The sequence below is a fragment of the Penicillium hordei genome (genome assembly GCF_028827395.1).
Source record: "Penicillium hordei strain IBT 12815 chromosome Unknown utg000003l_segment0_segment0, whole genome shotgun sequence".
NCBI classification, from domain to species: domain Eukaryota; kingdom Fungi; phylum Ascomycota; class Eurotiomycetes; order Eurotiales; family Aspergillaceae; genus Penicillium; species Penicillium hordei.
This window is the reverse complement of record NW_026623144.1, coordinates 3,687,373-3,707,737: the sequence shown is the minus strand read 5'-3', so window position 1 is coordinate 3,707,737 and position 20,365 is coordinate 3,687,373. Positions and strand designations below refer to the sequence as shown.

Here is a 20,365-nt window from a genome sequence, read left to right as displayed (position 1 = left end):
AAGAGAATGAATTCCCTATAGCTTCTGACTGAGAAAATGGCGTGGTGAGGATGTTCATGTTGCATTTCTCTGGCGAATATTAAAAGGTAGGAGCCAGAAAGGATATTGCAGGATCTCTGGTATTGAAACTATGGACTCGAGAGAATGATATATAACAAGTTGGATCCGAGACACTGGTAGATCAAGAGTGATCTAGATCATTACAGTCAACAGAAATTCATCGTCATCGGAGATTACATTCCACGGAGATTGCATTCCATGGTGACCTGCATCTCCAGGCTTGCCGGGTATGCAGCCCTAATTGATTCGGGGCTGTTTGCACTGGACCCGTTGGCATAGATAACCCTTGCATAATCCATGACTCGGCCCTTGCTCAACATCCATTCTCACCCAAGTCACTAAGAATACATAGTCATTATTGTTAATCTATTAGAGATACAGTAAGGCGTACAGGTGCATTGAAACCCAAGGACGATAGCCTCCATTATAACAACATTGTCAATATGGCACAAGGTGACATTACGAATTCTTTTCTAACATTCGTGACACGTTAAAGTTTCTTCCAAGAACGCCGTGTATATAAAAACCGAAAGAAAAACCACCACACGATCAAGACAGTAACTCCAGAGCCTTCGCACGATCAACGAATCCTACCGCCGCATCTTCGAAAGTCTTTTGCGCTTCGCTGTGACTAGCCACCAGAACAGCAATCTCAGGCTCGATCGTGATTTCCTGTGACTCATGACCGGGGCGAATAAAGTAGTACTTCTCCTGATGATAAGACCACTTCCTGAGATAGATCTGGAGCTCACTCGATGCGATGTTGTTGGCCGTGCCGAATAGTTCGGTTTTCCTGCTATCAGAGGATGGCGGCATCGCAGGAAATGTGATATGGGCACTGCTAGAGGACAAATCTGCGTCTGAACCTATGCTTTGTAGACATTTGCTCACGGCTTTGGTGAGATCGCAGATCCACTCAATGTGCGGGAGAATGCCATCCCCAGCACCGGTGGTTCGGTCGATGTAATCTACTACTGGTAGTGCTGAGGAGATCATGTCCAAAAAGGCGGCAAGCATAAGTAAAGTTGGAGGACTTTGAAGACGATGGCGACGGGAGGCAACCACAGCCAGTGCTTGACAGGAGGCTCGGCATACGACATCGATGATATCAATGATAGAAGCCACGCAGGCTGAATCCAGAGTGTCTATATTATACAGGAGGTTCTTGAACTCCAGCGTGATGGTCTGGATGATAGGACGGCTGAGGATCCAGGCAGCGCGGTTGAGAAGCGTCGCTTCGAGATACGCTGGGAAAACACATTGCAAGAGCACGGCGCGGAGAGTGGGTTTGTCCTTGTCCCCAGCTTCGTAGGTATTTTTCATCGATGTGTGCAACTGGTCAACCAGGTAGCTCTGTTGGCCGTCGATGGCGGCGCGCTCGGAAATGCTCTGGACGAACCCGGTCAAGGTCTGGATCTCTTTGCTGGAAGATAACTTTGACTCATATCGTTTGAGTTTCGCAACAATGTAGCGTGGGTCTGTAGATGGCAAAGGGAACGAAGCCGGGTCCGTGAAGAAGGGGTCGATGGGTTTGATGTCGCTGGTATATTGCTGAAGGAAACCGATGACCCGTTGCACGAACTCGACGTATTCTCCTTGAGCAGCCTGCGCGGTTCCATTGCCTAGTTCTTGGTAGTTGTCTTTCATGGAAGTCATCACCCGCTGAAGTATCTCGCCGTACTCTTGTTTTGTTACAGAGAAGTTCCGGCTGCCAGAAATTTCCATGCCCTGCAGCTGCTCACGCATATTAGACGATAGGCTCGAGAGGAGAGATAGTCGCCGAGAGCCAATTTCCTCCAATGTGATTGTATACCGGCCAATTTTCTTATCCTTGGAGAACGGAAGATTGACGAGCAAGGGATCTCCGGAACTTCCGTTCAAAAGCGCCTCCGTGAGACGATGTTGAAACTTCAACATCGAGGAGCGCTCGACCAGCGATGACATCCACATACTCATAACTTGGATTCGGCAATCAGAAACAATCTGCGCGTCCTTTTCGATGCATGTCGCAAGAAACAGCGGTGCGAATTTTCTTGTCTGAACTGTTTGTCGAAGCCGCGTCCAGGAATCATCGCCGAACTCACTCAGATAATTGTCCCAATTTCGGAGGCCATGGCGAATGAGAACCTGCGCGATCGACGCCCAGCATTCTACCACGCTGAGAAGAATCGCATCTTCTGGACAGTGGTCCTCGCCAAAGCAGTTCGAAACGAGACGAGATACAATCGGATGGAAAGCCTTCTCCACATGTTCAATACCCTCGCTTGGAGAAGTTTGCTGGTTCCAAACAGCCTGAATGGCATCCCAGTCACCGAACTCCTGACTGTCCTCATCAGTATTCACTGCCGCAGGAGCATCTGGTGTGGATGTAGCTGGAACATCTTTCTGGATGTACGCAACCAGGACCTGCAGTGCCTCAGATACAACGACATTCACTCGCGGGAGCTTGGGGTTGAAAAGTGCAAGGATAGACTCGAAAGGGGTTCTCAAAACAAGCCTGTGTGCATGCTCCAATCTCGGAGCCAGTTGTACAGCAATCCGCAGCCCGCTAAGCGCATTGCTCAACAAGGTCTCTATCTGCCGCTGGTTCTGGGAGATAGTGCGTTCAACAAGTTGTTGAGAAACCCGATTGTCGCCTGTGTTTTGAGCCTCAATCTCTTTGCGAGCATATGAATGCTGTTGTTGCAGTTCCGTGACAAAATAGCCGTACCAATCTCCAAACGGATCGAGGCCCGAAACCTCTTCATCTGTAGAAAGCTTGAATCGAACAAGCCTTGACCATGAGCGCAAGTTTATGCTGCACGCTTCACGATGTGAAGTGGCAGGATGGACCAGGTTGCGTATAGTCTCTAGTCGAGGGCGACACCCATCAGGCACAGCCCAGTACAGGGTACTAAGAAGATCGTGGTGATTTCTTAGTGCGTCGAGATCTTCGTGCTGCAATGGCTGCTCTTTCGGGTATACACGGCCATGGTTTGGCAGAAGACGCCAGGCAAAATTTCGAATCTTTTTCTTGTCATATCTCTTGGCCAAGAAGCGGAGGCCACTTGCTACGATCTTGAGAAATGTGTGAAAGCACGGTTCCCCTACTCGGGCATCCAGAGAAGGATTGCTATCAAGTTCGTCAAGAAATGAAGGTGAGCCATGAGCTTCCTCGAGCTTCAGGTTGTGGAGGGTGTTCTTGGCGAAGAAGTCGAATAGCGTGTCCAGGATAGGTTTGCATTCCCTCCACCCCCAGGAATTGATAAGGCGATGACATCTGAGGAACAATGTTCGGCAGTAGCTGTTGTATGAAATGGGCTGGGCCTTGGAGTTGGGCTCAAAATTATCCAGAGCTGGGGCGAGAAGCCGTTTGGCTAATTTCCAATTGTCATTGGCGGCTGTCAACTGATAACCAGGGCGCGCAATCCCAATCGGATCTATTTCGTTGAGGGGCAAGACTGTAAAAATGCCATGCCATCCATCCTCCAACCTGCCCACGTCCCTTTCATTGCGAATAAGTCCATTGTTGAAAGTCTCGAGCTGAAGATCTTCAAAGCAGCCCTTGTAGTTGTCTGAGCTGCGTAGAAGATGTTTGGTAACAACATAAGCCTCTGCCGATGGATACTCATCGCGAATCCCCGACTCGCGGCGTTCAGGCTCGTTGTTTCCCTTGAACAACGCTTTAAACTCGGAGGAACCGACTTTGGACATAATCAAACCTGCAACGTCTTTGGCGGATATTTTGACAAGATCCAAAGCTTCAGTCGCAAGGGCAGGGCTGACGAGCAGATGAGAAGCAACTTGATGGATCTGGTTCAAGAAAACCATGTTGAAGCAAGCAACCTTGACAAGTCCACTCTTGTTGTATTCGTCGCTAGTCAGAAAGGCAGCCAACGGATCTCTCACCTGGGAGACCAACCCTATAGCTCTAGTGACAAACCCCGTACGGTCAACCGGGTCGATAAAAACCAGGTTTCTCGTGATGTACTTGATCAACAACCTGTATAACCGCGATGCTACCCCTAGAGCAGCTGTAATGCCAGTCTCTGGGGTGGTAACAGCACTTCGCTCAACATTATCGATTATGACATCAAAGACCTGCCCCATCTCCGATGATACTGTATCGTTCCAGCGACTCCATTTGAATGTCTCATTTCTGAGCTCGATGAAGAATGGAGGGGCATCCCCATCGAAATCCCGTTGTGCGATTCGCAACGAGCGAGTAAATTCCCCGCTTCCTATGAATGTACTCTCATGGAAGAATGTGTTGTCCCGTAGGGATGGTACTCCGAAGTCGACTGGATAGAAGCGTTGCCAATTAAAAAGCCCGCCGACGCCAAAAGACGAAGGACGGGCATGTCCAACGTTCGTTATGGTAAGAGGTTCCGAGTCATCAGAGACTATGGTAGCAGGATCTGGATTCTGAAGGAATTCGTCGGCATCAAGATTGATTCGGTTAGGGGGACGCTTCTTCAATCGCCGTCGAGATACAGGGCGTTTGGGGGCTGGTGCTTGGGTTCGTGCTTTAGCTGAGGCGGCAGCAGCGGCGGCGGCGGCGGCAACAGAAGCATTCATGGGGGAGTTGCCTCCATTACTCAATGATGCACTGTCGGAGACATATCGATCCAAGGTCAAGCTGGGCTTGTAAGGTTGAGAAGTGCGCTGGTTTTTATAGTGCCGGTTAAGAATAGACAATGACTGGTTGAACATGGCCGGAAGCACTTTTTGGCTTTTGCCATGACCAGCCAAACTAGTTGCTGCAGGCCGAATGGTGTTCCTCTTCAAAGATGTTATGGCAACGTTCCTAGGAATAACCCATGTGTGACCGTGCTGCTCTGGTTTTCGACGGAGCGAGGACTCGGCCACTGGGGCTTGGTTTGGTGGGGCTGATACTGCGCCAGATTCAGGCGATGCCTGTTCCGGTTCCACTATGTTGGTGTTTAAAACGTCGGCATCTGCCTCTGCGTCAAGGAATTGGTTCCGTATCCGGCCGATTTTGGAATTCGATGTAGTTCGAGCACTAAGAATCGAAAGATTTGTTATCCAATGCCGGTGTTGGGGAGCACTGGGACGAGGTGGGCTAATCTTGGCCTGCCGAATAGCTCCCCTTTTCCAATCTCGTAAGGACTCATTTGCATCCACTGTGTCCTCCCTTGAGGCCAGTTTCACGAACTTCTGAGTAGGGCTTTGCCTGCCTCCATCTTTACGCGAGCGTGGTCGTCTTGTCGCTACCCTAAGCAGTCGCGATTGCTCGGTTCGAGGCTTGGTGGCAACATCTGGCGCATCCAAGATTCCTATCCCTGGTCGCTGAGCGGTTGAGGGTTTCTTGGTCCTTCGTGCTCCATACGAGGCATCGGTCATTCGGGTTTGTCGAGGTCTCTTCGGCTGTCTCTCCCCATTGAGCAAACTTTGGTTCGATTTCGGCCTTTTCAAACTGTTTGTTTTGGGCCGTGAACCTGCTGAGTTACGCGGAACAGGCCCGAACATATAGTCGATACGATTATCCTCAGAGATATCACCCCCTTCCAGCGCGAAGGGGTCTTCGATGTCAATGGCCCCAGTTAACCTCTGGCTGGAGTCGTCGGCTATGAAAGCATTTCTTGTGGCATTATCGTGGTTGTCCTCATCGTCCGAGTCAGAATCTCCAAGATCAAACAAGCCTCTTGGTTGTTGCGTTGCTGGTTGCCTTGATCGATCACCCTTTCGAATGAGCTTCCGCGCAACACCTTTTCCATCTGGCCGTTGCGAAGAAGCATGGCGATCTAGTTGCGAGGCTTTTTCTTTATCTGCATTTTTCTTCTGATCCAGCCGAGCATGTGACGCGGGGAGCGCTCCTCGAATCATTCGTTGGAATCGTCGAATTTCACGTTCTTCGGCAGCTGACTTGGTTTCTTCTTGATCACTCTGGCCGTTGGACGAGATGGTCCGTACTTCCTCATCATCATCTGTACCCGCACCAGGTGATTGGACCTGGCCGGGTTCTTCTGTTTCCTGTGCCCCCGATTTCGCAACTTCTCCCGGCGGTGACCACCCACGAGGAAACCGAAACCCTCCTTCTGATGCACGAGGGGTCCTTGAGGTTGAAGATAAACGGCCTGCGTGTGGAGGGCTAGATGATAGGTCGTATATGGAGATACCGTTTTGATCCCCAGTAGCTGTAGCTGTATTGTTGTCTCTGATGCCACGAGGTTTGGACGGTTTGTGTAAATTTCGACGTCCTTTGGGAGTTCCAGAATGAGAAGTCTTCTGTCGCTTTGCCAGATGAGCTTGCGAGGGCCGAGGATGCTCTGAGTCGTTGCGTTCCGCAGCAGATTGTGGGCCACGATGCCGTTCATGTCTTATCGGCGGAAGATACTCTTCAAGAGGTGGACTTGACGGGGGTGCATCGGGGTCATATGAATCTTGCCCTTGACTTTCATCGGTAACCTGCTGTCTTTGCTGCGCAGGTCGACCAAAAGGCTTGACGCCCCGCGATTTTAGTTGCTGGTTAAACTTCATATATTCCAGATGGTATGGGTGCAGTTGGATGGCATTGCGCTTTCGGAATGTTCTTTGCGCAGCATGCGGCATTTCTTGCAACACTTCTTCGGGGATATTGAGATGGGGCAATGCATCGTCCGGGTTGGCACCTAGTTCAACGAGCACTGCGTCCCGAAGATCTGCCTCCCTATCTGCCGGTCTTTCTGGTTCTGCCTCCATCCCACCATCTGCCTGTTTTTCCGTAGAATCGTTGACCGCCGGAGAAGCCAAGGATGACGAAGGTACAGAAGATAATGGAGAATCATCATCCGAAACCTCCTGTAGTGGTGATGGTGGTGGTAATTGTGGCGCCTCTATTGGCTGGACATGCTGGGCCACGGGCTTTTTCTTCCGAGTTGGCTGAGGTATCAACATCAGCTCATCCGGCGAGGAGCTCCGGGTGCTTGATGCTTCATCAGGTGTGCTGGCTTTTGAGATCTGCGGCTCTGCCATAACTTCTGATTGTGAAGGTCTTTGGGTCTTCAAGGGTTTCGGCGTAGACTCGCGGCTCGAGGGCTTCGATTGAGGCCTGTAATGTTCCTGCGATGACGTTGGGAAATCGTATATGCTGGCTGTATTTTTCGCGGGGGCATTGGTATTATGTTTCTCGATGCTGCGGCGATTCGTTGATTTCGTAGCCGACGATCGAAGTCCGTAGGTCTTGCGTCCTCTTCTTTGTTTTGGTGTCGTTTCGTCATGCGCGGCATTTGTCAAGTGAGGACTTGCTCCATTCGTGTGTCGACGAGCCACCTCCTCTGTATCTGAGAGCGTGATGGAGCCATTTTCAGCCCGAACGTGCTCTTGTTGCTCGTTCGTTACACTCGTCGTCCCTTCCTTCGGCGAAGATGAAGGGTTGTCGATATATTCGAAATTTTCGACAGCAGGGCTATTTTCGAAATTACCGTTCTTCGAATCTAGAGAATCGAATCCATCTTCCTCGTCCGAGTCGGGGACATATCCTCGTTGTCGCCATGATTCCATTTGCATCCTTGGCGGGGATCCCCCATGTCTCTAAAAAGTCATTGGGTGGTTTTAGGGCGACAAAAAACACGAGCAAAATAATTCTCGGATTGAAATTCGCGAAACACAAGGAGATCAAATGTCGAACAACTATTCAAACTGTCTGAAAGCAGGGAATTTAATTCCGACGCGTGCCAACGGGGCAATTTAGCAGACGCGCCGGTTGCTAATCAGCCAACTGATAACCGATTTCCCGCATCATCTCCGCAACCTCCAACTGCAAATCTCGCCGTCTACCCCCAATTCCTCCGAAATGAGTCGCAATTTCTTCCCTGCCATATTCGCTATTGGCGTGGGTATCTTCACAGGTAAATCTACTCTACAGCAAGAATAGCTCATGTCTAGTATCAACCCCTAACCTCCAATTTTTCCATCTGCTGCAGGCTACTATACCTTCCAGCCAACATTCCAGCAACTTCAATATGAGAGACAACACGCCCAGAAGACCTCAGCTCCGTCTGATCCTACTGCTTTAAAGCAGGACACCAATGCTCCCACGAAATCCGAGACTCAGCAAGATCCCAAGTCGACGACTCGATGACAATGACCAGCCTTCCTCTTGAGGTGGCATTGTGAACACTGAATTTGCCCGAGTACCACCAAGCATGATTGTGCCAGTGGCCTGTTCTCTGCGCACTATGCTCTTAGAAGTCGCGCTCTTCCAGCTCTTCCCCGCGCTCCGAAGCTCCAGCGCACACGGTACCGTACGTCTCGTTGTGCCACACTTGTCAGGTCTTTATGACCGGCCCTGGAGGCCGTTGTATATATAGAATTGGCACAATGCCCAGTTCCGAAGTAGTTGTGGGTCGAAGTACTGAATGGTAACCTAGAACAGGCTAGCCCCGCGTACTTCTAGTGAGGGTTGCCGACTAATTGAATATAAAACCCAATTTTATCGGCATATCTATGTGTACCTAGAAACCTTTGAAACAGTCGATGTATTGCATGACATTTAAACCTTGACATTTGGAAGAGGCATGTTTTGAACGCCGTTCGCAGCACACGCAGAAAATCAACCCTAGTCCCTTGCAAATGATGTAGTCCGTTTCCCGATTACCTTAGTCGAAAATCCTTCCATAAGCGCCAATCCGTTGTAGTTTCCGCATGTAACATCAAACTTCTTCGACCATTTTTCCCGTGGGAACCGTAGGTGCGCCGAAGACACGCCCAGTAGGTGTACCCAGCCATTCTTCCGGCACAGCGACTCCACAGCCATTTTGACCGCTGATCCACCGCGCCATGGTAGGGTCGGCCTTCTCAGTCTCCACGCCTTCTTGGCCGGGGGTGCCATCAGTGGCTTCGGCCGCCGCAGCTCGACCACGCCGCTTGGGGGCCTGCTTCTTTAGCAGTCGATTAATTGTGTCCATCTGTTGTTCATGTTAACGGCCGTTCTCCAGTAGATGTTTAAGGTGACTTTTTGCGTGTACCTTTTCCTCTTCATTCCGCTTCTCACTCAAGTTCTTCCTTCGCCGCGCCATCTCTGCACGGCGCATCTGACGCTCCTCGGCGGTCAAATGCTTCTTGACTTGGGGCTCTATTTCTCATTTAGCTTCAATTTCGACAAATTGTTAACATGTGGTTTCTCACCCATGGGAAGTTGCAGGAAATCATTTCCCAGATTTCCTCGCTGACGCTTGGTGGTTTTGCCACTTTGCATAGCGAGGGCATCACTATCCATGTCGTCGTCTATTTCGTCCTCTTCATCAAGTTCATCAAGTTCATCAACGTTGACGTCTGGAACTGCACTTTCATCCTGATCTTCACCCTCGGCTTCGGCATCATCATCTGTATCGGAGATAGGCTCTTCATCTTCTTCTTCTTCCTCTTCGTCTTCTTCCATTTCCATCTCCTTGGCCTCCACACTCTTGGGCTGCTTGGCGCGAGACGGAGGAGTAATCTTACCGCGCCTGGTAGGCACCTGAGGCTGGATGTCATCCATATCGATGTCGCCATCAGCATCAGCATCAGCGTCAGCATCTTCGTCATCATCGTCATCACCAGGCGCATCTTCATCGTCGACTTCATCCTCTTCTTGGTCGTCGATTTCCTCTTCGTCGCTTGTAGCAACTTCTACGATCTTCTTTCGGTTCCGACTGGAGCGGGGTCCCGAGACAATGGGATCCTCCCGGAACACATTGACTGAGCGCCGTCCAGCAGAGCGGCCAGCACCCGTAGCTTCCCGCAATTTGCTGGAGGCCATTTTGACAGTAAGACGGAGAGATCTCTTTCGATCCCCTGAATTCAATGAAGATCGAGAGACCGAGACTAAGGCAGATGCAGAAGTCGAGGCACGAGTTTGTCTCGTAGACCTGATGGTCATGTTAGCTTCTGGTTCTGGGGTGTCATCTTGTGTCTTTCGCGATCGAAGGGATCGACGGAGAGACATGGTGGCGGCTTTATGGAGTGTGACAGAAGGCTTGGGGAAAATGAAAATCCAAAATCCAAAGCAGTAAAAAGAAGCGGGACACGGAAGGACGATAGGCAAGTGTGTGGCAGTATGAACTAAGCCATTAAGCCTTTTGAGGAGGGGGGGGGGGGGGGCCAGGCTGGAGAGAGATAGAGAGAAGAAAGGAAGGACACCCAATCACTTCATCCACGGAGTGCAAAACGGAGTTGCAAACCGGGAAGAAACAGATTGCTTTTCTATACGGGAATTTTCCAATGCGAACAAAGCGCACTGTTACAGGGGATCAGGCTTTTGGGAGATTGTTTCTCCTGGCTTTCTCTTGGGGGTCTTCGGGGTCTAACCCCGGGCTTTGGGCAGATAGGAAGGAACACAAAACAACAAGATCAACGGGGGAAGCTCCATACTCACAAGTACTTTTCTCTAAAGTTTCAGTTTCTCTCAGGTGTCCAGTCGCTGACGCCGGATGAACGAATGAAGTACTGCGCGGTCCATTCTGCCGGGCGGTATCGAGTATATACGGATGCCATTTGAACTATAAATGATCATTCAATATTCAATTGATCTATTCATATAGAATATAGAAATAATTAGTGTATAGGACTCTATAGCCTCCAATGGGATCCTAGAGTCAGGTGGTATGACTTCGTCTCACATACAGGCTATTTTCGGAGAACGATGCAGGGTATCTTTTGTTTTCTATTTGGACATTTGGCATAGATACATACATACCTAAAAACAAGTAAAATGCAATGTATACAATTTATATTTGGATTGTTCTTAAGCAATATCATATTATCAGTACAGAATACAATGTGAACACATGTGAGTGTTATGGCAAAATGTACGCCAATGTTGATGCCTCAGGTGTAGACCGGCGTTGAACAGCCGAGGTCGGGCTCACATGGCCCCAAGTCCGGGGAAGGTTCCCTCTCCTCTTTACGACACCCCCAACGCCTTCGCTTTCTCATATCTCTGGCGAATGTGCCAAACACCTCATTATGCCCGACGACACATCCAAATCAGCATCTATTCCCTCATGGCAGAGGTCCAATAAAACCGCCGAGGAGTCGCCATCGCCGAACCCCGACGATGCGCCCGCAACTACAGCCTCCACATCCCGACAAGCTCTCCTAGACCAAGCATCCAAATTCTTAGAAGACGAGTCAATCCGTGATGCACCAATAGAGCGCAAAGTCTCATTCCTCGAGTCCAAAGGCCTGAGCTCAGACGATATCGAGCACGTCCTTGGTGTCTCTCGCAATGGAGAGCCGAGCGGCAGCTCAACCACAGCCGAAAACAAGACACCGGAAGAGACACCTTCTACCTCACCCACTCAATCCGAAGCCACCCCTTCTCCTCCCACCACTTCACCACCACCCTCCAACACTATGCCTCGATCACACCCAGCACCAGCGCCAACCGCGGCCCCCCGCGATGTCCCCCCAATAATCACCTACCCCGAATTCCTCTTCGAGTCATCCAAGCCGCCACCCCTCGTGACAATGCGCAGCCTCCTGTATACACTATACGGAGCCGCAGGCCTAGGAGCAAGTCTCTACGGCGCAAGCGAGTACCTTGTGAAACCCATGCTAGCGAACCTAACGAGCGCAAGACACGAGCTCGCCAGCACAGCAGAAACAAACCTGCAAAAGCTAAACGAGAAGCTGGAGAAGACCGTATCCGTGATCCCGGCGGAGTTAACAGCACGCAAGAGCAAACCCTACAGCGACGAAGAAGACGACGACGCCTCGTCAATCACCTCGGATCCAACCGAGCTGTTCCACCGGGACGTCGCAACACAGACGAGTCCAGAGCCTACTACAGTGGTCAGCACCACTGGTGCCGTCAATTCGGCAGACCTGGCGGCCGTCTCTCCATCGACGGCGGTTAATAACCACATCAGTCGCGTTGAATCTATTACCTCGAAGCTGCGTGAGATCGTCGACTCGGAGAAGGATGCGGGTACGTTGGATGACTCGATGCGAACACGTCTCACGGAGTTGCATCATTATTGTGATGGGTTGATCTATAGTGGTCCTACGTACTCTACTGGGTCGGCGTATGGGGTCTGGAATTCTAATACCTCGGGCTCGAACGATAGCTCTGGTATGCGAAAGGCGGAAGATGAGGCTATTGCTGGATTTAGGGCTGATATTCGCGGTGTGAAGGGTGCGCTGTTGAGTGCACGTAACTTTCCTGCTAGTCGGGCTGGACGACTTGGTGGTCTTCCCGTCGGTGGACGGTGATCGGCTTGGGTCGTGGGGTTTTGCCGTGATTGTATGAATGTATATAGATTGCAACGGATTCTCTAGGTGGTTTTCCTACGTTTATATGGGTTTATATATTCATTTGTTTGGTCGCATCCGCTAAATCATAGCCTAGATCCTAGAGTATATATTTTCTTGGCCTGTAAAGTTAGCCCGTAAAGAAATCCATATCCTCATTTGATTCATGCCTATCTAGCAATCTAAAAATAAGAAGACATCATGCAGTAAACACTATCAACCACACCTAAGAAACGTTGGGGAAATTTCGCTTTGCTCATGATCAGACTTATACCCCCAGAGAAGAGGAACGGAAGAAAATACGCAAGACATTAATTATAAAAATGGACAAGGAAGATGAGAAAATTTAGAGCAACGCTGAAGTATAGAGAAAACAAGGCCAGAAATACATAAGTTATACCAAGCCTTTAGCATTCCCTCCACTTGACAAGATACAAGGGTGTCATTTACGGGGTAGCGCGGCTCATGCTAATCAGTCGCTTCACGCCGACCTGTGGTTGTACTTGTTAGTAACCATTCGAAATCATAGGACCGATGTTCACTCACCATCCAGTTGCCACATTCGTCAGTCCGGTTGGTCATGATCTCAACATGAATAGCGAGGGCGGCATTGTAGTCACGTTGCTGGAGAGCGCGGGCCAAGTTCGCCATGTCCTCGACGGTGTTGGGCTTGAGCAAGTCCTCGTTGTTGAGGTGATCAAAGAGGATGTTCAAGCGGCGCTCGGCATCATCAACCTGTGCCTTGAATGCCGCAGGGGCCCGGGTCTTGACGCGCTGCATGTCTGCCGATAGAATCTCGAAGACAGGCTGTGCGTTTGCAGGGATGTGTGAACGGTCACCGGGGGCTGTAATAAGGGTCAATTGGCTAGAATCAATCATTGCTAACAGGAATTACTCACGATACTTGGGAGCCGGAGGAGTTGGCTTCTGCGATTGGGCCGTGGGAGGTCGAGATCCTTGAGTCGGCGGCGGGATGCCCTGGGCCATAGGCGGAGGCTGTGTAGCAATAGGCGTGGTGGGCCCATATGGGTTTGCCGCGGGAGGTTGTGATACTGCTTGTGGGGCGTAAGGCGAGGCAGCCTGGGGAGGCGGAGCTACAGGACCACGAGTCTGTAGTTGCGGGTTTGCAGCCTGGGCAGCCGGGCTTGGTGCATACCGGTTGGTTGGGGGTGGCATGCTGGGAGGAGCGTTGTAGGGCGATGCTCCGCGAGGGATCGATGCCGGGGGAGCCATGGTTGACCCCTGAGTCAGCGGCGGTGACTGAGGGAGAGAAGCGTATGGATTGGCAGGGGGCGGCGGGGAAGACCCAGGGATGTTAGATCCAGCCTGGCCACCAGATAGCGGCGACATCATGCGCGGCGGCGGAGGCACCGAGCCCACCTTTGGTGGGGGAGGCACGGATGGTGCGCGCGGAGCACCAACGGGAGGAGGCCCCTGGGTCAGATTCGGTGACTGGTTGGGGAAAGGAGAGGGGATGGGTGCAGAGGCTGCGGCAGGAGTTCCACGGCGAGGTGTAGGAGCCTTAGCAAAGCCTTCTGGCAAATCATTCCACGCAGGCAGGCCAGTGGCCGTGGTGTATGTTGTGATTGTGTTGGCCGGCGACTGGTTAGATGACGCACGAGGAGGGGGAGGGACACCAGCACCTGTGGGCTGTTGTCCGCCAAATGCAGACGGTGGAGTATAACTGGTAGGTCTCATTCCCTGAGTTGGCTGATACCCAGCCGCCTGTCCGTAGGCAGCGTAGGGGTTGGCAGGCTGGGCTGGCGAGGTCGTCTGAGGGCCATATGGGTTAGCCTGCTGGGGAACAGCAGGCGCAGGAGGGGCATAAATGTTAGGAGTAGCAGCTGTTGGTGGAATAGCAGCAGCGTTGTAAGCTTTCGTTGGCTGGTAAAAATTGGGCTGTTGCGGGAGGGGCTTGAGGGTAGATTTGACTGCGCCAGCGGGCTGGGCGTTCTCAGGTACCTGTCTGGTAGCAAGCTTGATGCGGTTGCGCGCCACCTCAGCTTCAGGGTGCTTCTCGGGGACAAGGTCGAGGTACTTCTGAGCAATTTGCAGGCGTCCATGGGTAGCGACAACATCGGCATATTCAATGTACTTGTCGTACAAGACGCTCAAGCGCCAATCCGAATCCTTGCTCCGCTCCGTATCCTGGAACTTGGTGACTTGGCGGAAGATGGTGACCTTCTCGATCAGGCCCTGCAGAGCACGGACGTGGATAGAGAAGGAAGAGTTGTTAGTGTTGCTCTCAATTCCTTTCTGCTCATTCTCACGGAGCTCCTCAACCCAGATGGCAACAACCTTCTCAAGCTTCGAGCCTGCCAAGAAGCAGAAAGAAGCATCCTTGCGGGCGCTCTTATCGTCGCTGTTCTGGATCTCCTCCTCCAGGCGGTCACCAAGAGCATCGCAGAGATCAGGGAATTCCTTCTCGTCGGCAAAGGTACACAAGGCAGCCATAACTTCCTTCCAGTTGGACAAGTCGGCATTGTGGACCACATCCCACAGATTCTTGCCCACAATAGACGCGAGCAAGCGCATGTAGTTCGGACCGCCAGCCTGCTTAGAGAAGTAGTACTCCTGCGCCTTCTCGATGCACTTCGGGCCACCACAGATAGCAATCATGAAAGCATCGGACATCTTATCCTCCCGGAGGGCAACATCCAGAGCTTTCTCGAACTCTCCAAGGAGCAAAGCCCGAGTAATTTGTTGCTCTGCCTGGCTTTCCGAGCCATTGAAAATTTGGAATGGGTTGTTGGTTTGGGCACCCTTAGAAGCAGCCAGTTCGGAAAGGAAGCTGTCACCTTCGGGATTGGCATCGAACATGGATTGCAAACGCTTGTGCTTCTTAGCCCCAGCAGGTTTGGCGGGAGCGCCGTTGGTGCCCTCGCCTTCCTTCTTGTCCAACCCAAGCTGCGCGAGGCTATCGGCGGCCTCGTCAACCTGATCCTGGAATCCCAGATACTCCACCAACCCCTTACGTGGGTTTTCGGAGATCAAAGCCTGCATCACCTTCCAGTCGGCCTTTTCTGCTTCATTGGAAGCACTTGAAGCGCGTGACTCACAGAGATTACTGATGTCACCCTCTTTCAATGCAGTCTCAAAGCTCTCGGTAGCATTGCCAACACTCTCATCAACCTCGAACGGTGTGATTTTGATACTGGATGTACGAGACCCCTTCTCAGTCAGACCGAAGGAAACGACCCGACCTCCGAAACCAAAAGTAGCACCACAGCGTCGCTCAAGCCAGCGAGGGGCCTTCGGGAGGGAGAACTTGGAGACTTGGGGCTGCGTTTGCGCCTTGTTGAAGAAGTCTTCGCCGTCCAGAGCTTGGTTGTGATCGGCGATGGCCTGAGCATTATCGGTCTTCGTGTTCTGCAGGGTCTGGACACAGATCTTTCCATCAAACGACGCGGTTGCGAAGAAATTCGGGTTGTGCGGGTTCCAGCGGGTTTGGAAGGTCCAGTTCGTGACAACGGGGAACTCTCCGTATGCTTGGCCCGTTTGCGGGTTCCAACAGATGTTACGGTTATCTTTGCCGGAAGACAAGAGGAGATCTGGATCATGCTCGCACCAAGAAAGTGAGAGCACGCCGGACTCGTGGCCGGTGAGTGTCTATACAAATCACATCAGTATTGAATCACACCAGGGCTCTGAAATGGTAACCTACCCGCTCCGGGGCGTGGGAGTTGCGCAGGTCCCAGACATATAGCACTGGGTCTGAGTCGAGAGGAGACGATGTAATAAGCTTTGTGGGCTAGACATAAAAATGGTTAGCAATCCTGAAATAACCATGTAGGAGATGCCAACATACCCTCTCGGGGTCCCACGCGACTGCGCTCACAGCCTTCCGGGACTTGTTGTTCAATGTCAGACTCTCCTTTTTCGTCTTGACATCCCAAACCGTCACAAAGCCAGAGCTGCTACCAGTGACCAGAATGTGAGGAACCTTTCTGTTCCAATCCAAGCAGTCGATATCATCTGTGCGGGCCGCATTGTTGCCCAACCGGAATGGGTTCTCGATGTTGTTTAGATCCCAAATGAACAGCTATCCAGTAATTAGCCACATATTCAATCCGTAATCCGCGAATAGCAGCCTACCTCTCCCTTTGCGCCACCGGTTGCCAGAAGGTTCGGGTGTTTGGGGTTGAACTGAAGGGTCTTGATGGCGCCGCTGTGTTTAGTGGTTCTTGAGATCAATGCATCACTGAAATTGAATGATCAGCAAGATATTCCGGGGAGGTAGTTTATATGTAGAGTTCAACCAACCTAGATCCAGCCAGTAGCTTATCAGCATCCCACAACTCCAGCGAGCCATTCTCCAAGCCACCCGCAATCACACCCCGTTTATTGTCTTCGGACGTTGTCCAGGCCACATCATTGAAGCTAGTTGAATTATTCAGTCAGCATGCTTATCTTCATTCAAGTTCACAAAAGACCAACTTACCCAGAGTCAGTATCGACCTTAGCTAGCGGCTGCAACTCCTCGCTCGCATCTTCGCGGTCAAGGCCAAGATCCCACAGCTCGAGGCATGTCTTGTTAGAGAAGTCGACATCGACAGCGCCAGCGCGAGTTCCAGTTGCGATCAATGGCGACGCAGCGCCAGGCGACCAGGCGAACGTGGCCGTCCTTGGGATTTCCCTTAGACGCACCATGATGATGGCAGAGGAGGTATGGTTTGGTGAGGATCGAGACCAATAGTTTGTGTGAAAGGTATCATCCAACGAACAATGAAACTCAAGCAATAGGGAAGCAGAGGAATCAAGAACCACCCCCTATGAATAATTGAGCAATGGGGTGATACTCTAGATGTTCCAAGTATAGCAGTAACCAAGTGGCCTCCTGGACTTGGAGGGACCGGGGAACGTGCGCTAGACCGCTTTGAGACTCGCCAAAACACTCCGAGGTGAACTGCACGTGATATCAATCTTCCGTTCTGGGCTGATAGCAGGATACAGCTGGGATTCAGAGTCTCGAACACAAAAGCTTTCTTTGTTGCTGTACACACTTTTATCCTCGCTTATTCTACTATTCTGTGCGATCTCGCCACATCGCCACCCAATTCAAAGACCTAGCGAATTTGGCCCGAAGCGCAACTACACATCATGAGCGAAACCACGCGACTTAAGAGCACCGTCTACGTGGGTGGTCTTGACCAGGGAGTGACCGCGCACACACTTGCGGAAGCTTTCGTTCCATTCGGTGAAGTCGTTGATATCTCGCTGCCCAAACCGGACCAACCCAACTCGGCTGAAGTTCACCGCGGATTTGGATATGTGGAATTTGACCTGCCGCAAGATGCCAAAGAGGCTATCGACAATATGGATGGTAGCGAGATCTACGGGCGCACCATTAAAGTTGCCGCTGCAAAGCCACAGAAGGATGCCAATGAGGGACTAGGCAGCAAGACTGCGATCTGGGAACAGGTGCGTTGGGTTCAATTTTATATCTGATCGCAATCTATACTAACCGCTATATTCTATAGGAGGGTTATTTGGCCAAGCATGCTGTCAGTGAGGAGGATCGGGAAGCGGCGGAGGAAGCTCAGGCTGCAAGCAGTCGTCCCCAAGATCCTATGCAGGGATTGGAACAATTGGATGTTGCTGGGCCGAAGCCCGAGTGAAGCACGCTACACTTTACGATAGCTACGACGCAGATGACAAACAAAAGCACAAGTCTCACACGACAGTACAATTTCCCAATTACACCACAGGATTCAGGCTCGGGAAGCCGGAATATGTACACGGGCGCAATCTCGAACCCGTTCCTTTTTTGCTCCACTGGTTTTTCTCAAATCATGCCCATCGGCTTCAAATTCTCCTAATCAACAATACAAGCGGCAGAGATCCAAAACTGCAGATCGCATTCTGAGAGCTCAAAGAAACATGGTGGTACATTTAGTGCTCACGGCTCTCGGGGCTGTTGCGGTAGAGACGCAGGGTCTTGTCGGTCATCAGCTTCTTGCTGCAAGAGTAGACAGCGGCGCCAATGGCAACACTAAAATCAATATAAGTTAGCATCAGGGAGATATATGAGCTTGACTGCTAGTGAAGGGAGATAGGGGGATGAAATTCCGGCATGTGTCGGGCATGTGTTCCCGGAATCATGCGGCAGATAGTATCAAACAGGGTAGAAACGTACGCAAGGACGAAGCCTAAATATCAAACAGACCATTAGCTCAACTTCCGATCGCGAAGTCTTGACTAGCACATACCGATAGGGAGCAACTCGGGGGGCACACGCTTGAGCTGGCGCAGACGCTGGGAGATAGTGTGAGCTGTAGGCGCATGGTTAGTTCAATGGCAGTCCCTATAAAAGTAGAGCCAATTTTATATGACTCTGTTGATCAACCAGATCTAGTGATCTTAGAGACTCATACCACTTTGTTGCTCCTTCTACAGACATGAGTTAGTAACCGAGAGATCGTATGATCACAAGACCATTGCCGAAGGAAAGAACATACAGGAGTAGGGAAAGCAAAGGCCCGAGTGGGCTGCATCCGCAGCATGCGAGTGGGATACATGTTGAGATCTGTGGTTCAACCCTGGAGTAACAGAAGAAGAGTGGGATAGAGGACGAGGTTGGAACACCAGCTTTCCGAGAACGTGACTGGCTCGGGTGTAAAAGCGAGACGCTCAGTGGCTCTCGCTTGACCGCCCGCGGTCATATCCGGCACTTCACAGCTTCAATCACCCAACGTCGCTCTTCCCGGCTCACTTTCTCCCCTCCTCTCTTTTCACTCCACTCCAATTCCTCCTCTCGTGTGTTGTTTCTCTTGAAGCTACACATCGCAAATATGGGTGCCATTCCGGAAGCCGACCCCGATGAGGTCCTCGAGACAAAGCCCTTCAAGTTCGTTACTGGTAAGTCCACTAACCCCCTCCCGAGAAAACCGGGGCCAGGAGCCCTATAGAGAGTCAATGGCTAATTCAAGCTAATTTATTTACAGCTGGTACGTGAACCTTGATATTTTCCCGCTTGTTTCGCTCGTCGCATGCGCGTGGACCGATTTCCTCCGATCGGCTGATGTATGGTGTAATTGACAATTTTCGATTGGATCGCAGGCTACGATGCCCGTTTCCCCCAGCAGAACCAGTACGTGATAAGCTGTTATCTTGGTGTCCTTTTTATATTTATCTAACGTTAATTTGCTCCACAGGACCAAGCACTGCTGGCAGAACTATGTCGACTACTACAAGTGTACCACTGCCAAGGGCGAGGACTTCCGTCCCTGCAAGCAGGTAATTGCGACACTCAACAATATTCTGGAATCCCACTGGCTTCTAACACCTTCTCTCGCAGTTCTACCACTCTTTCCGCTCTCTTTGCCCCAAGGCCTGGACCGATCGTTGGGACGGTCAGCGTGGTACGCATCTACAAGCATCCTCTACATATGTGTTTACTTATACTAACATGCGTTTACAGAGGCTGGCAACTTCCCTGTCCACCTTGACAAATAGATAACCAACAGCGTTTTTTGGTTGGTCAAGTGAGCCGTGTCAAATTTTATTGTATCGACAAGTTCCAATGTACTCTACTGGGTCACGCGAGGACACAACCCCTTCATTTCCTAAGTCGCCCTGTCCATATAAGGCAATAAAGGGTGCTTTTAAACGCGTCGTATTGTAAAGAGAAATGCATTGTTAGCTGGTGCTTGTTCTGACTTTTTTGAAGCATGGGTACCCAGGTAGTCCCCTATATCCTTCATGGGTAGACGCTTGCAATAATTGCGAACCATGTCTTGGAAAGACAACTTATCATGTTGAGCACATATGTAGAAACCATGTCGTCCTTGCGGAAATGTCCTGAATGCGATTCAGTGTGTATGTATCTAATTCTATGTAATCCCAGCTCTGACAAGAAAAATACATAATCCAGCACACTGTACAAGACCATAGGGCCATGTTCTAGATATGCTCCACGGCCGTCTCCGACCATCCTTCGAATCTCCGATGAAAGAAATATCTGAAAGAATGCAAGCTATATACAAGCCAAAATGAAAATGGTGCGCGTGAGTGTCGAAGCGCACAACCCAAGTAAAAAAAAAACCCCCCAGAGAAAATGACAAGAAATCGTATATACTGAGAATATGTCGGG

The 20,365-nt window shown here is 50.9% G+C and overlaps 10 protein-coding genes across 10 annotated transcripts; 4 read left to right on the top strand and 6 right to left on the bottom strand.

Moving 5' to 3' along the window:
• Positions 1–609: 609 nt before the first annotated feature.
• On the bottom strand, positions 610–7,548 carry N7537_006608 (uncharacterized protein; the record flags this gene model as incomplete). Its single annotated transcript, XM_056897665.1, has 1 exon — positions 610–7,548. One exon carries the CDS (start codon positions 7,546–7,548, stop codon positions 610–612), a length of 6,939 nt encoding a protein of 2,312 aa, XP_056753450.1.
• A 286-nt stretch (positions 7,549–7,834) lies between these two features.
• On the top strand, positions 7,835–8,122 carry N7537_006607 (uncharacterized protein; the record flags this gene model as incomplete). The annotated part of the gene is made up of 2 exons (XM_056897664.1): positions 7,835–7,889; positions 7,965–8,122. The coding sequence occupies 2 exons, from the start codon at positions 7,835–7,837 to the stop codon at positions 8,120–8,122; spliced, it is 213 nt and encodes a 70-aa protein (XP_056753449.1).
• Positions 8,123–8,217: 95 nt separating this feature from the next.
• Positions 8,218–8,533, bottom strand: N7537_006606 (uncharacterized protein; the record flags this gene model as incomplete). Its single annotated transcript, XM_056897663.1, has 2 exons — positions 8,218–8,433; positions 8,504–8,533. The coding sequence occupies 2 exons, from the start codon at positions 8,531–8,533 to the stop codon at positions 8,218–8,220; spliced, it is 246 nt and encodes an 81-aa protein (XP_056753448.1).
• A 160-nt stretch (positions 8,534–8,693) lies between these two features.
• N7537_006605 (PAPA-1-like domain-containing protein) lies at positions 8,694–9,967 on the bottom strand (the record flags this gene model as incomplete). Its single annotated transcript, XM_056897662.1, has 3 exons — positions 8,694–8,948; positions 9,009–9,115; positions 9,169–9,967. The coding sequence occupies 3 exons, from the start codon at positions 9,965–9,967 to the stop codon at positions 8,694–8,696; spliced, it is 1,161 nt and encodes a 386-aa protein (XP_056753447.1).
• Positions 9,968–10,986: 1,019 nt separating this feature from the next.
• Positions 10,987–12,234, top strand: N7537_006604 (peroxisomal membrane protein PEX14; the record flags this gene model as incomplete). Its single annotated transcript, XM_056897661.1, has 1 exon — positions 10,987–12,234. One exon carries the CDS (start codon positions 10,987–10,989, stop codon positions 12,232–12,234), a length of 1,248 nt encoding a protein of 415 aa, XP_056753446.1.
• Positions 12,235–12,719: 485 nt separating this feature from the next.
• sec31 (putative protein transport protein (SEC31)) lies at positions 12,720–16,923 on the bottom strand (the record flags this gene model as incomplete). Its single annotated transcript, XM_056897660.1, has 8 exons — positions 12,720–12,764; positions 12,820–13,118; positions 13,173–15,882; positions 15,938–16,024; positions 16,082–16,315; positions 16,369–16,474; positions 16,537–16,653; positions 16,715–16,923. 8 exons carry the CDS (start codon positions 16,921–16,923, stop codon positions 12,720–12,722), a joined length of 3,807 nt encoding a protein of 1,268 aa, XP_056753445.1.
• Positions 16,924–17,373: 450 nt separating this feature from the next.
• On the top strand, positions 17,374–17,891 carry N7537_006602 (RNA-binding protein; the record flags this gene model as incomplete). The annotated part of the gene is made up of 2 exons (XM_056897659.1): positions 17,374–17,694; positions 17,754–17,891. The coding sequence occupies 2 exons, from the start codon at positions 17,374–17,376 to the stop codon at positions 17,889–17,891; spliced, it is 459 nt and encodes a 152-aa protein (XP_056753444.1).
• Positions 17,892–18,165: 274 nt separating this feature from the next.
• Positions 18,166–18,791, bottom strand: N7537_006601 (uncharacterized protein; the record flags this gene model as incomplete). Its single annotated transcript, XM_056897658.1, has 5 exons — positions 18,166–18,265; positions 18,410–18,422; positions 18,483–18,545; positions 18,648–18,663; positions 18,732–18,791. The coding sequence occupies 5 exons, from the start codon at positions 18,789–18,791 to the stop codon at positions 18,166–18,168; spliced, it is 252 nt and encodes an 83-aa protein (XP_056753443.1).
• Positions 18,792–18,837: 46 nt separating this feature from the next.
• Positions 18,838–19,740, top strand: N7537_006600 (cytochrome c oxidase subunit VIb). Its single transcript, XM_056897657.1, has 6 exons — positions 18,838–19,131; positions 19,218–19,220; positions 19,333–19,363; positions 19,428–19,509; positions 19,571–19,634; positions 19,694–19,740. The coding sequence occupies exons 1-6, from the start codon at positions 19,065–19,067 to the stop codon at positions 19,726–19,728; spliced, it is 282 nt and encodes a 93-aa protein (XP_056753442.1). The 5' UTR covers positions 18,838–19,064; the 3' UTR covers positions 19,729–19,740.
• Positions 19,741–19,877: 137 nt separating this feature from the next.
• N7537_006599 (uncharacterized protein) lies at positions 19,878–20,206 on the bottom strand (the record flags this gene model as incomplete). Its single annotated transcript, XM_056897656.1, has 2 exons — positions 19,878–19,985; positions 20,051–20,206. 2 exons carry the CDS (start codon positions 20,204–20,206, stop codon positions 19,878–19,880), a joined length of 264 nt encoding a protein of 87 aa, XP_056753441.1.
• Between the last annotated feature and the right edge of the window lie 159 nt (positions 20,207–20,365).

What these genes read in the sequence shown, in the direction of transcription:
- N7537_006600 (XM_056897657.1), top strand. Translation starts at nt 19,065, where the DNA reads ATGGGTGCCATTCCGGAAGCCGACCCCGATGAGGTCCTCGAGACAAAG. An exon ending in ACTTCCGTCCCTGCAAGCAG is followed by an intron (nt 19,510 to 19,570) that starts GTAATTGCGACA and finishes CTTCTCTCGCAG; the next exon opens with TTCTACCACTCTTTCCGCTC. An exon ending in TCGTTGGGACGGTCAGCGTG is followed by an intron (nt 19,635 to 19,693) that starts GTACGCATCTAC and finishes ATGCGTTTACAG; the next exon opens with AGGCTGGCAACTTCCCTGTC.